This window comes from Protobothrops mucrosquamatus, unplaced genomic scaffold (assembly GCF_001527695.2).
Source record: "Protobothrops mucrosquamatus isolate PMUCROS unplaced genomic scaffold, P.Mucros_1.0 scaffold380, whole genome shotgun sequence".
Lineage (NCBI taxonomy): Eukaryota > Metazoa > Chordata > Lepidosauria > Squamata > Viperidae > Protobothrops > Protobothrops mucrosquamatus.
Genome location: NW_015386712.1, coordinates 853453 through 866069, shown reverse-complemented (window position 1 = coordinate 866069; position 12617 = coordinate 853453). Strand labels below are relative to the sequence as shown.

The 12617-nt window shown below is 37.6% G+C and overlaps 3 protein-coding genes across 3 annotated transcripts in view; 2 read left to right on the top strand and 1 right to left on the bottom strand.

Moving 5' to 3' along the window:
• The first annotated feature begins 1132 nt into the window (after positions 1-1132).
• LOC107287357 (serine/threonine-protein kinase Nek4-like) lies at positions 1133-3386 on the top strand. The gene is made up of 3 exons (XM_015815861.1): positions 1133-1328; positions 1647-1780; positions 3056-3386. Exons 1-3 carry the CDS (start codon positions 1142-1144, stop codon positions 3146-3148), a joined length of 414 nt encoding a protein of 137 aa, XP_015671347.1. The 5' UTR covers positions 1133-1141; the 3' UTR covers positions 3149-3386.
• Positions 3387-6023: 2637 nt separating this feature from the next.
• SPCS1 (signal peptidase complex subunit 1) lies at positions 6024-11388 on the bottom strand. The gene is made up of 4 exons (XM_015815860.2): positions 11105-11388; positions 7396-7455; positions 6905-6991; positions 6024-6550 (listed from the first exon to the last, which is right to left on the bottom strand). The coding sequence occupies exons 1-4, from the start codon at positions 11138-11140 to the stop codon at positions 6428-6430; spliced, it is 306 nt and encodes a 101-aa protein (XP_015671346.2). The 5' UTR covers positions 11141-11388; the 3' UTR covers positions 6024-6427.
• A 451-nt stretch (positions 11389-11839) lies between these two features.
• GLT8D1 (glycosyltransferase 8 domain containing 1) overlaps positions 11840-12617 on the top strand; it is a 13040-nt gene continuing 12262 nt past the window's right edge. The window contains exon 1 of the mRNA XM_015815858.1: positions 11840-11997. The gene's annotated coding sequence lies outside the window, so the exon portion shown is untranslated. The remainder of the gene's footprint in view (positions 11998-12617) is intronic.

Sequence of the window (12617 nt, the reverse complement as noted above, 5' to 3'; positions counted from 1 at the left end):
CATCGTTTCACCAAATGGGAACAGTTTTAAGGTTAAATGGGACTATGTTTTGAGTGTAGAGGGAACAGCCAAGGAATCTGAATTAGTAGATGTAACATTGAAAATAGTAAAAAAGCAGAAACACACTACTGTGCCCAAAAGGCAAAAAATAATATTTTATAGTAATACCTGGCCCTAATTATAGCCAATGCAGGACTCTTTCCCTTCCTCTCCCCCCCCCCCCCCCCCCCCCCCCCCCCCCCCCCCCCCCCCACCCCGGTGCCTTGAATGGATTGGATCCAGGAGTTAATTCCATTAGTCATGGCATCCATTGAGCAGAACTGAGTAGAATACTCGTTGATGAAAAGGAGCATAGATGCCAATGCTGCTACCACATCCCCAATATTACAGAAAATCTAATGATACACAGCAGATTTATAAGAGACCANTAAACCCAGTATATGTATAGTTCATATGCCATCTGCATGTATGGGAGTGTATTCATCCCTCTCTACTTCATGGTAATAGTTTATTACTCTCAGGCCACGAAACTAGAGGCAATCCTCGATTTAGCTTCGGTTATTTAACAACCGTTCAGTTAAGCTCCTTATGACCCATTCTCGAAGTTAAGACTGCCGTGCCCCCCCCGTCATGTGATTGCAGTTCGGATGCTTGGCAATCAGCTCTCATTTACAATCGGTTGTTGCATCCTGCAGCCACATGACCATGATTTGTAACATTTTTGCTGGATTCCAGCATGATTTACTTAACAGCTATGTAATTGGTTTAATGACCACGATGACTTGCTTTATGACTGTCATAAAAACAGTTGTAAAATTGAGTCCTATCACATGGTGCTTCGACCTATGACCACAACACTGTATGGCTGAAATTCCAGGCCCAGTTGTAAGTTGATGACAACCAGTATGATTTTGTGAAGTCTTTGATTCTTGTCTTGCTCGCTCTTGGTTTATTTCCAGCCCCTTCCTCATTCTGGAGCAAGAAGAGAAAAATGACAAAACCCTTATGGAAAATAAGACCTAAGCCATACTTTACACAGTTCTGTGTACTAAGTTCAGATAGCTCACCATTAAAATTCTCGAATTGTATACGGTTTGGTATATTCTGAAATATTTTCTTGTTTTGCAGAAAAAGTAATGAAATGAATGACTTGCTACAGTTGATGACACAAACACTAAAAATGGATAATATTGAAAATTATTCACAATTTGCAATGTCAACACCTGACTCACAATTCAGACTAAATAGGAAATATAGAGATACACTGATATTACATGGGAAAGCAGCTGAAGAACCTGATGAATTTCAGTTTCAAGAGTTTCCTTCAGGTCTGTATGTTATGCTTGAAACTTGTGATATTCAAATTAGATTTTCTGCTCTAGTAACAAAAACATTAATATTAAGTCAGAAGAAAGTTAACTCCCAATTTTAAAGGTTCAGTTAACCTATTCCATCTGCAGAAATAATAAAAGCACTAATTCTGATTATTTAGAATAGAATTCTGAATAAAATCTGAGAATCTCCAGGGAATATTGATCTGAATTAAAATGAAAATGTTACACTTGATCTCTGCAATTATAATTAGCTTTATTTAGTTACCAGAAATCAAATCCAAAAAATAATGTATTTTATTTTTATTTTATTAGATGACAAATCTGGTCCCCAGAATATTAGGAGATTGGTTGAGATTTTAAGAGCAGATGTAGTTCAAGGAATTGGGGTAAAGCTGCTAGAAAAAGTTTACGATGCCATGGAGGAAGAGGATGAACAGAAAAGAGAAGTATGTTTTTTTGACAGAACAAATGTATACATTTCTTTTTGATATTTTAGCATTCTAAAAAAAGAAAATATAGTAGAAGTTTCAGAACAGCTAAAGTGGGAATTTTCTCAGAAATTCCAGCCATTTATTTGTTTGCATAAATTCAGGCAATTTGTAAGTTGTGGAAATAAGATTGCAGCTAATGCAGATAATTAATTCATAATTAAATCTCACTGAAGTAATAAAACTAGTTACTTAACTTAAATTGTTACATTGTTTCTGCCTAGAGATAGTTCTTGACTTATGACCACAGGTGGGACTGGAATTTCTGTCGGACGTTGGTGCAGTCATAAGTCATCAGATGATTGGACCCAATTTTATGAACATTTCTATCATGGTTGTAAAGTGAATCATCACTGTTTTTAAGCAAATCATATAGTTGTTAAGTGAATCCAGCTTCCTGAAAGGATGTTGTATTTCAGTCATGTAATTGCACGGCGCTGCAACTGGTTATAAATGAGAGCCATTTGCTAAGCAACCAAATTGTGATCATGTGACTGTGGGGATAGCACAATGGTTCTAAGTGCAAGTACAGGTTGTAAAGCTCTTTTTCCAATGCTTTCATAACTTTGAACTTCAATTGTTAAACAGTTGCAAGTCAAAACTACCTGTATTGAGTTTCTTCTCCCTTATCTATAGGCTGATGGCAAGAAGTAAGATAAGGGTGGATGTGCCTATGTGTTTGCTTCCTTCTTGGGCCTTTGTTTGCTTTTTGAATAGTTCAAAATCTAACCAAGAAATGAATCATTTTAATACAAGCCAAATCTAAGAATGTAAAGGAATTCCTAGAAAGCTGGCATTCTGATAGATCAGAAATAATAGACTCATAGAAATAAACCCAATCTACAAACTATTTCAGCAAGATAGTCAGGAACAATCTAAGATGAAACAATACAGCCAACCAAACTAGGTAGATCAAGATAGGTTGGACAAGGTACAAATCCAATTCCCTTGTGCCAAAGCACCCATATTACCTAGTTTGGCAATGAAATGTTTGTAAGCTTAGTGAATACCAAGATACCAACATTTCAACCCTGAGCTGCATATATTCTCCACTGTTACCATGTCTTAGTGTTGCCACCAAATTCAGTGTTCTATGAATTCTTAATTGGGCAATTTCCCAGATATGTGCACTAGTTATCTGTGGACTTAATAGTGATCAGCTTTGCATATAATTTGCTTAAATGTACTATTCAAGTTTGAATTACAAGATGTTTTTTCCCTTCCTTTAAATAGCTATGTTTGCGGAAACTCATGGGAGAAAAGTACACATCTTATAGTATGAAGGCTCGTCATTTAAAGTTCTTAGAAGATAATGTGAAACTTTAACAAATACCTCAGTTGAACTGTTCCTGAAAGAAAGACACTCAGTTTGTAACTGGATTTTTAAAATTTTCTTACATTCAGTCACTTAGAAGATAAACCTTTTCCCGTATTGTTTCTTGTTATCTATTGTAGATTGTGTATTTAGTTTATAAACAGCAATACATGCTTAAAGGTAAGTTTGGGTAAGTGGGATTTTATAAATACTAGCAACAAGCAGCACTTTCTAATGATTCTGTCTTTTTTAAACATATTAAATTATTTTTATTTCAATGTCAACAATCATTTAAAATTTGCAGTCCTGCATATAGTCAAATCTATTATGGTACTGTGTTGGAATTCGCTATTTTAGACTATATCTGATTTCAGCCCAAGAATAGAATTTTCACTAAAGCAGGATAATTTTCAATTAACGTTGTGGTATAATGAAAACACTAACAAATTCTATTCAGGAAAAGAACATAGATGTGATGCACCAAAACATAGGTACAGGAAAAGAATAAGGTTATATGAAGACCTTAATGCTCTTAGCTAAATTGTTTGTTGAGCATGTGGTATGCTCCCTGTTTATACACAGTAGCTTGCCTTGCCAGTATTAGTAGGCATATGGTTTTCTCACTGTTAGTTCCTTCATTAGGATAGTTTTCTGCTTTTTTGTCTGGTGTTAATCCCTGCTTGTCTGGGTATTGATTGCTGAAGAAGATGTATTAAGGTCTTTTGTTTCCTTCAAATAAGCTCAAGAGAGTACCAGGGACACCAGAATTCAACCATGAACCATTCTCTTCATTGGAATATAGATAAGTTTTTATATCTTTGTCAACGTATCTGAAAACCAGTATTTTTTTAAAAATAATGGTGTACTAATCTATCCAATATTCACATAATATTGGATACATAGATTAGTATGACTATTTTTTTAAAAAAAGTAAAAAATTCTGTAGGGCTTCTTATGTACTTTCTAACAAATACATATTTTATATATGAGACATATCATTTTCACATAAATTGAGCGTCGGTTTCATCATACCGAAGCTGTGCCCACCCCATTGCCGGCAATGCAAAAAGAATCGTGATACATCGCAACATACCACATGATGTGGCAAGTTTGACATCCATAGTCTAGAGTATTTTGCTTGAAACATAATGCACTATTTTAATAAACTTTTGGTTGTGATAGGATGTTTAATTAGGTTATTTCAGATTTTAATTGAATGATCTAATTCATTTCATAGGAATCAAGTAGAATGATTTTAGGCATTGAAGTGATATAAATATTAGTAATTTCTTCTACTGAATATTTTCTTGCTTATTTTTTAGTTTTATGAGATCAAATGGCAAAAATTCTCTCATTTATTTATATTACACTGAAAAGTTAAGCATCAAGCAAAAATAAAAAAAATCTTTAGAATTTGATTATACAGTCAAGAAATTCAAACCTAGTTTGAATTTCAAACTCTAACTCTTATGGGACACCACACCCTCTAAAACCTATTAACAATATATAATTAATTAAATCAAGTAAAATTAAATAATATGTGAAATAAACTGAGGCCAGTTCAAAAGCCACAAATGGAAGCATCGTTTCACCAAATGGGAACAGTTTTAAGGTTACATGGGACTATGTTTTGAGTGTAGAGGGAACAGCCAAGGAATCTGAATCAGTAGATGTAATATTGAAAATAGTAAAAAAGCAGAAACACACTACTGTGCCCAAAAGGCAAAAAATAATATTTTATAGTAATACCTGGCCCTAATTATAGCCAGTGCAGGACTCTTTCCCTTCCTCTCCCCCCCTCACCCCGGTGCCTTGAATGGATTGGATCCAGGAGTTAATTCCATTAGTCATAGCATCCATTGAGCAGAACTGAGTAGAATACTCGTTGATGAAAAGGAGCATAGATGCCAATGCTGCTACCACATCCCCAATATTACAGAAAATCTAATGATACACAGCAGATTTCTAAGAGACCAAAGAAAGAGGGTGAAAATTCTACCATTGTCCATTCTGCCAATGGAAATACACTGCCAGATGAGACATTTCTCAAAGTGGAAGATGTTATATCCCCAAAATATAGTTATTATACAAACTCAGCTGTTATATCAATAAACTTTTCTACAAAACCTGGAAGATGGAGTTATTTTTGTTGTTCTTCATATTTTTAGGACATGCAGTAATAAAATTTAAAAGCAACAAATGCTTTGCCAATTTACAGAATACCAGCATTTATCATGGAATGCGGATTATGGATTACAGTTCAGATGCCGGAAAAATATGCATGAATGATGGAGGTTAGAGAATGCAGAAGAGTCCTATCAAAAGGAAATTAAATACACAAGTCATACATATGATGTAAAACCCAAATGGTTATAGCATCAAAATATCATTGAAAAGAATCATTTTGGTATGATAATCTACTATGCCCCTATAATTTTGGTCCAAGTCGTAAGTGACAAAATGGGATTGCTATAGCAAATTTAATTAGATCTTTCATGCTGGAGGTTTTTTTGAAATTCATTCACTCAGGGCAGATCACTGCAAATAATGTCAATTGGTGTTCAGAGACGCTAACATAGTTGCTACTGTAGTTTTTAGATACTACTATGATTTCTGGCATGATTTGTGTATATTTATTCCCAGTGATCACAACTGATCATTACTATGTGTGTTCATGGGTATGATCTGGAACTCTGCCTAATCTATATTACATCTGTTAAAGTGAACTATAATCCATTAAAATTTCATCCCATAAGTGCTAATTATTAAAGTGCCAGAAGGTTATTATTTTTGCTGGAATTGACATGACTACTTTGAAAATGAATACATACATATTATTTAAAATATCATTTAAACACAGATTCAGAATTAGTCATATAATATGATTTTGCAATAATGTCTAAGAGACTGGTTTAAAGAGATTGGCCTATTTTATTGTTGACTAGAATTGAGATTTCTATGATTAGTGATAGTAGACTTTTAACCGCTACAAAAGCTGGAATAGCAAAATTATTTCCATGGCTCCCTTAATCCTCCTAGGATGTATTACAAAAGATTGCTGAACTAAACTATAGTGAGTTAAGCAATTCTGCTATTAAATGCAGGTATTCCAATATTTAAATTACTTAATACTAATAAATCACCAAGTTTACTATACCATAGATGGAGTTAAATAAAAAGGAAGAATTTATTCTCCAACTGTGTGCAGAAATATCAAACCAAATAAAAGAAGAAGTAATCGATTTTAAAGCAAATTTAATGACAGAAAATCATACAGAAGATGTAGTTTTTCAATTTTTAGGATGCCTCTTTACTTTTCTGTCTGCAGGTTTCTTATCATCTATTGCAGATTCCTGAACAGGGAGCCATTTTAGAGGATTGCGACGGTAAATGGGCCATGGAGGCAGTGTGAGCTGTAATAAAAAAAAATAGGACAACTCAAGACTCCTATTAAATGCTTTATTTTTGGTTAGGAAAATTAAGATTAGGTGCAAAGGAGACTAATCTGGTGAGCAGTATTTCCATATTATATGTAGTTACTTCAAATGAAGATCAGGATAGAAGCCAAATGCAAAACCAACAAAAAACTGGAATATCAAGACAACAGAATAACATACAATACAATGTTAATTTATTGGCCAAAGAAAAAATAATTACTGTAATCATTTAGGTGTGTGCTTGCATTATGGGCACAATTTACTACAGCCATTGCAATGCTTGATATTTTGAATATATTATGAATATTTGCTATAAAGTTATATTCTTACCAGGCACGATATAGCAAATCCAGCCATTACTATGTAAACTGTCCAGCCAAACTGTTCAGTAATATATCCATAAATAAAACCAACCACCTACAAGATAAAAATTAGATTTAACAAAGGATATTCAAGTCTATTTCTCGAATCCAATATAACAATTTAAAATGTATACAACAACTAAGGAAGTTACTGGGAATTCATAAGAAAGCATCAAACTCTTATAGTCTATATAGTTCAAGGCACAATGCTGAGAAAGGTATAGATTTTAATCCAGAATGTTCCTACTACAATGACAGCTATTTTGAAAAAGGACTGGAATCCAGAACATTTTGCTTCAATAAGGGGGAAGGGAAGTGGTTTTGCTTATTTCCTAATATGTCACATAAAATATTCTCAAGGATCTCATGCTTTACCTCTTGTGAACATCTTTTCAGGAAGGTAAAGTGGAAAGCTGATGAATTTACAGTGACGGTTTTCTATGTTTTTATTATACTTACAGCAGAGAAAAGGATTACTCCTTGGAAAATCTGCTCCGCTAGTTTTTGGCCTTTGTAGTCCTGTGGAAAAATAAAAATAAATAGCACCAATATTTTCTCCATTCTTAAGTATTACAGCTTACACCAGACATGTCAAACTTGCGACGTCACGTGACGTTGCACAACGTATTGGGCCTTTTTCCCCATTGCCGGCAATGGGTGGGCGCAGTTTCCCGGTGATGTATCCGGCCCGCCGGCTGGCAGTTTGACACCCCTGGCTTACACTAAGATTTCTGATAATGTAATAGGAATAAGAGCTGAGAATACATTTAAAAATAAACCCGAGGAAGAGTTCTTAAAAATAGATATTTCTACTGAATGTGAAAGAACAGTTGAGTATATTTAGAAATGCTGTCAGAATACAGTTCATTTCTAATTGCTGTTGTCTGCTAAATAAATTAACTATATTTACCCATCAGCTTACATTTGACTTTTGTGACATCTTTAGGCACAGCTAGCTATTATAGCCTCTAAGTGGTGATGTCAGCTCACTTCTTGAAAGTTTAATATGTTCGTCAAGTTTTGTCTAACAAGGACCAGAGGATGAAAAAAAGATTTTGCTTTACCTCTCTACAAAGAATTTTGTAAAATTCTTCAGATACTTGTGTTCTGGCTAGGTTTGCACATTCTATTAATATTTAATGTGAATATGTAAACTTAATCATTGTGCCTTACGTAATAATTCATAGTCACAACAAATCATAGTTTGATTCAGTGTGTGATTTTAGTTAATTGAAGTTAGCGGAATTCAATCAGAACTGAAGGGAATGGACTAGTTCATTTTGGTCCACTCATTTATACTTATTTGTTCAATTTGTACATCTTGCACATGTGACTAGGCGGCTCACAGTTAAAACTCAAAAAACAAATACAAATAGTAAAACAATAATTAAAACACCATTAAACATTAAACCCATTAAAACTCTAAAAAATAATCTGCAAGAGAATGACATTCATCTTATGAACAACATAACCACTGCATAGGTTGCATGCTGTCACAGGACATGCCCCAAACATGGCAGCAGAGCCTGTGTCTCCAGGGCTTTCTAGAAAGTTAATAAGGTTCAGGTCAATTAAATCTTGGATGGGGGGGGGATAACATTCCAAAGCACGGGTGCTATGGCAGAAAAGTCTTATCTCCTGGTTCTTGTCAGATGTAACTCCTTGGTAAAGGGAAGCTATAACACATATAATGGGGCAGACAGATGTTAAGTTAAGGTGGTCCCTCCAAAAACTATCCTGTGTCTTCATTAGCATCACCTTGAATTGAACCCAAAAGCAAACTGTTAACCATTGCAGCTTGTGGAGCAGTAGTTTAACATGCTGATTATGGCTGATCAGGTAACATCTATCTATAATTTCCTGCATCACTGCATTTTGCACCCAGTTGCACCTTTCATGTGCTCTTTAAGGGCAGCCCATTTTAGAGTGCATTACAGTAATCCAGGGCATGAGTGACTTGACAGCAGAGCTTCCCAAGCCAGGAAGAGGTGCAAATAGTGCATAATCCAAAGTGGCTCAAAGGCCCTCCTAACTACAACTGCCATCTGCTCAATAAGTCTAGAATGACCCCAGATTGAGCATAGGCTCTGGGGCAATGCCTCCTCATCCAGTACCAAAGATGTTAAGTTCCCAGATCCTGAAGGCCCCCAAACCTGAAGCCACTCAGTCTTGCAAGGGTTAAAGCCTGCTGTTCCCCAACCTCCAGGCATCTAAATGCACAATTTTGTTTCAGCCTCATATCTAGGCCTGAAACAAACTGAAACGGGTTAAAATAACCACTTCATCCAAGATCCTCCAAAGCTGTTGCATGATCACCTTCTCAACAACCTTCCCTAAAAAGGGAAGGTTGGACACTGTCTGAAAATTGTCTAAGTAGGTTGGCAGCAATGACTTCTTGAGGTGAGGCAAAACAATGACACTTTCAAGGGTGGAAAAACAACCCCCTCCCTCTAGGAAGAATTAACCACCTCTAGAATCAAGCCATATAGGTTATTACAGGGGTCCCCAACCTCCGGTCCATGGACTGGTACCGGGCTGCGGCATGTCAGCAACGAGTCCGCACAAACAAGCAAAGCCCCATCCGTGGGATGCAGGCAGCACACAAAACCACACACTCTCCGGTCCGCAGAACAACCTTTCTCCATGGAACCAGTCCCTGGTGCCCAAAAGGTTGGGGACTTCTGTATTATTACACTAAATAAGAACTAGAAAGAGGAAGAAACATTTAATGCCTAAAGGAAAGAAGGAAATAAATGTAAACACAAGCACAAGCCTTGATAATTGTAAAATAGAAATTCTGTATGGAAGGACTGCAATCCCTGTCCAACTTCGTTATGTAAACGGTATTCATGTGTTCAGACTTTTTAAAATATTTTAAAATATCACACTTTGGATGGAGAATAACAATAATGTCATTTAGTGAGACCTAGTAGGCATGCCTTCTTGGTGTTGGCCCTTGCCTTTGGAATGATTCCCCTTCTCAGTTTGACTGAATCTTACAGGGCATTAGAAAGGCAATTCAAACCTGGCTCTTGGGTCAAGATGAAAAATATATTGCTCAGTGCCCATTGGAAAGATATATTCTAGTCTGCTCGCCAGTTCACATTTTTGGTTTTAGTGATGTTACTTTTACACTGCATAGTTAATGCTTTTGTAAGCCATTTAACTATCTAATCACTAGGAGTTGAAAATGATTTGATGGTACATAATCAAGCTACCTATGTTGAATCATGTTGTTCGGATATGAGTGGCCATATAAATGCTCCAAATAAATAATCAAATAAAACAATCAATTGAACAAGTCTAGTCAATTTGGAAAACAAGAAGGAATTAACAAGTCTAGTCTGCCCAATTTATGGTAAGTGTCAAAAAAGATTAGGATGTTTAACGCTCTTATCAATAAATCCAACTGAGTTGGCACTCGCACACCACAGGGATTAAATTTATTCATATCTAAATGTCCCTTTAAATAGTAGAGACTTCTGAGGGAGAAAATATGTTCAGCAGCACCTATTTTATCTATTCTGTCAGTAGTATGTAGAATCTCCTTATTTACCTAGGTCTTTTATTTATTTGTTAAATTTATTTGCTGCCTATCTCGCTGTGGGGCTACTCTAGGCAGCTTTAATAAATTTAATCAATGTCATATTTTAAATTTAGCGTTTCAATATTTTCCAAGGGCGATGTTTGATGTTATCTTTTTGAAGTAGAATCCTGTGTTAAATATGTTTAACTGATTTTAGCATGGTACTGATTGTTAATTTTGTTTTACCTAAGAGCCATCCACCAAATACATTATGAGACAACTGATAAAATCCTACCGAAACAAAAGCTTATTTTGGAGTATACAATTTAGGTACTGAAACTCGAGACAACAATTCAAAAACAGGGAGGGGGACAGAGGACGTGGAACAACGGAGCCTTTTGTTTTGTATTCCGAACCGAAAATCTTTCCGCCTAAATCGGCACCTACAGACATCGGACCCTCGGGCGCCTCTATTTAGGACACGTCTCCTTATCAGCGCAGACAGCCAGGCAGTTCCCATTTGGTGCCTGGATGCTTTACCGCTTCCTGCCCGGCCTGAAAGTCGGGTGGACGGCACAATTCTGTCCTGCGCTAGCGGGGGGCGAGACGGAGGCAGCTTGTCCCGGGACGCCACCGTCTTACCATCTGCGTCGGAATGGATCGGAAGAAGTTGAGCATGGTGCCCGGCGGAGCAGCGGCGCCTAGATCTCTGCAGCCGTCAGCGCTTTCCGAGAGGAAGGGAGGCAGCGGAAGCTCCTCGGCTCTGCAGGGAGGAAGCTTGCTCTCCGGCGGCTGGAAAGAGTCGCCCTGCGGGTTGTCGTTGGAGGCTGGAGAGCCAAGCGAAGAACAGTCAACGGGCGCTTCCGGCTTCTTGATCAAGACGGCTTTCTGCCGTAAGGCGGGCGCTCTTGAGCATACCGGATTCGACGTCCTCTTGCCCCGCCTCATCATGGTTGAATTTCCGGCTCGGCTTGGGTGGGGCGTGGGGGCCGTTCCCCTCCTGGACTCATTCCAGAAAAATGCCAACTCCGCCGACGGATGCTGCCCTCTGTCGGTCGGCTGGCAGTAGCGCTCTGACTTCACAGGCCTCGGCGGAATCTTACTTCGTCACCATGACAACACGCGCAGCAGGCGTTTCCCACCCTTTTCTTTTCGTGAGAAACGGGTCTTTAGTGAAGGTGGCGTCTAGCGTGTTGCCGCTCTGGTTTTTTTCCTACCACGAAAATGGGTGTAGTTATGGAGACGTATTGGGCATTAACGCTTTTGTGAACGCGCTTCTTTACGTATCGCTTTTTTAAAAAAAAAATCAGGCACTTTGATAGGCACCTTTTCTTTTTTCAGCTGTTGATTACAGTACTTGGTGTTGAGTTGGCAATTCGCGCGTGGCCGCCAGACTGTGCAAAGGGAAGGGAGGAATAGAAGGATCTCTGTATTGTGGGCCAGCAAGTAAGACTCGTGGGAATAGACCTGCCTGTTTGCCATACCATGGGGGTTGAACTGCTGGAATGGATCTGAAATGAATAATAAGCCTTACTGTATGTTATGCAGATATTATACATTTTTTCCTTTTTAATATGCAGCGGATCTAGTCGGGTGGCCAGCATCTCTGAGCAAGGGGGATGGAAAGCAAGCGAGTGATGGGGTTTCCTTTTGAAAAGTGGTAGTAGTTTCTTTTGAACGGATGGATTGTGATCTCTGACTGATGTCACTTGCAGTAACAATGATATAGGCGTTTTGGAATAGGATTAGACAGTGGAAAGAAGGAAAAAACATTGAAGAGATAAGATGTTAAACATTTGCAGAGCATCAGTTATGTAGCTGCAGAAGAGCAACATGCTCTTTATATTTGTCCATACGGTCACAAAGCTGGTTGATACTTCATAGTGATAATGATGATGATAAAGTTGGAAGGGACCTTGTAGGTCATCTAGTCCAACGCCCTGCTCAGGCAGGAAACCCTATACCAGGGGTGTCCAAACTTTTTTCAAAGAGGGCCAGATTGGATGAAGTGAACGTGCTGGAGGGCCGAACATTTTTCCAAACATTCTTTGAACCATTACAATTAAATGCAAATGAATTATTTTATGCCTCTTTCCTCTCCCTCTCTTTCCTCTTTCTCTCTCTCTCTCTTTCCTTTCCCTTTCCTCTCCCCTCT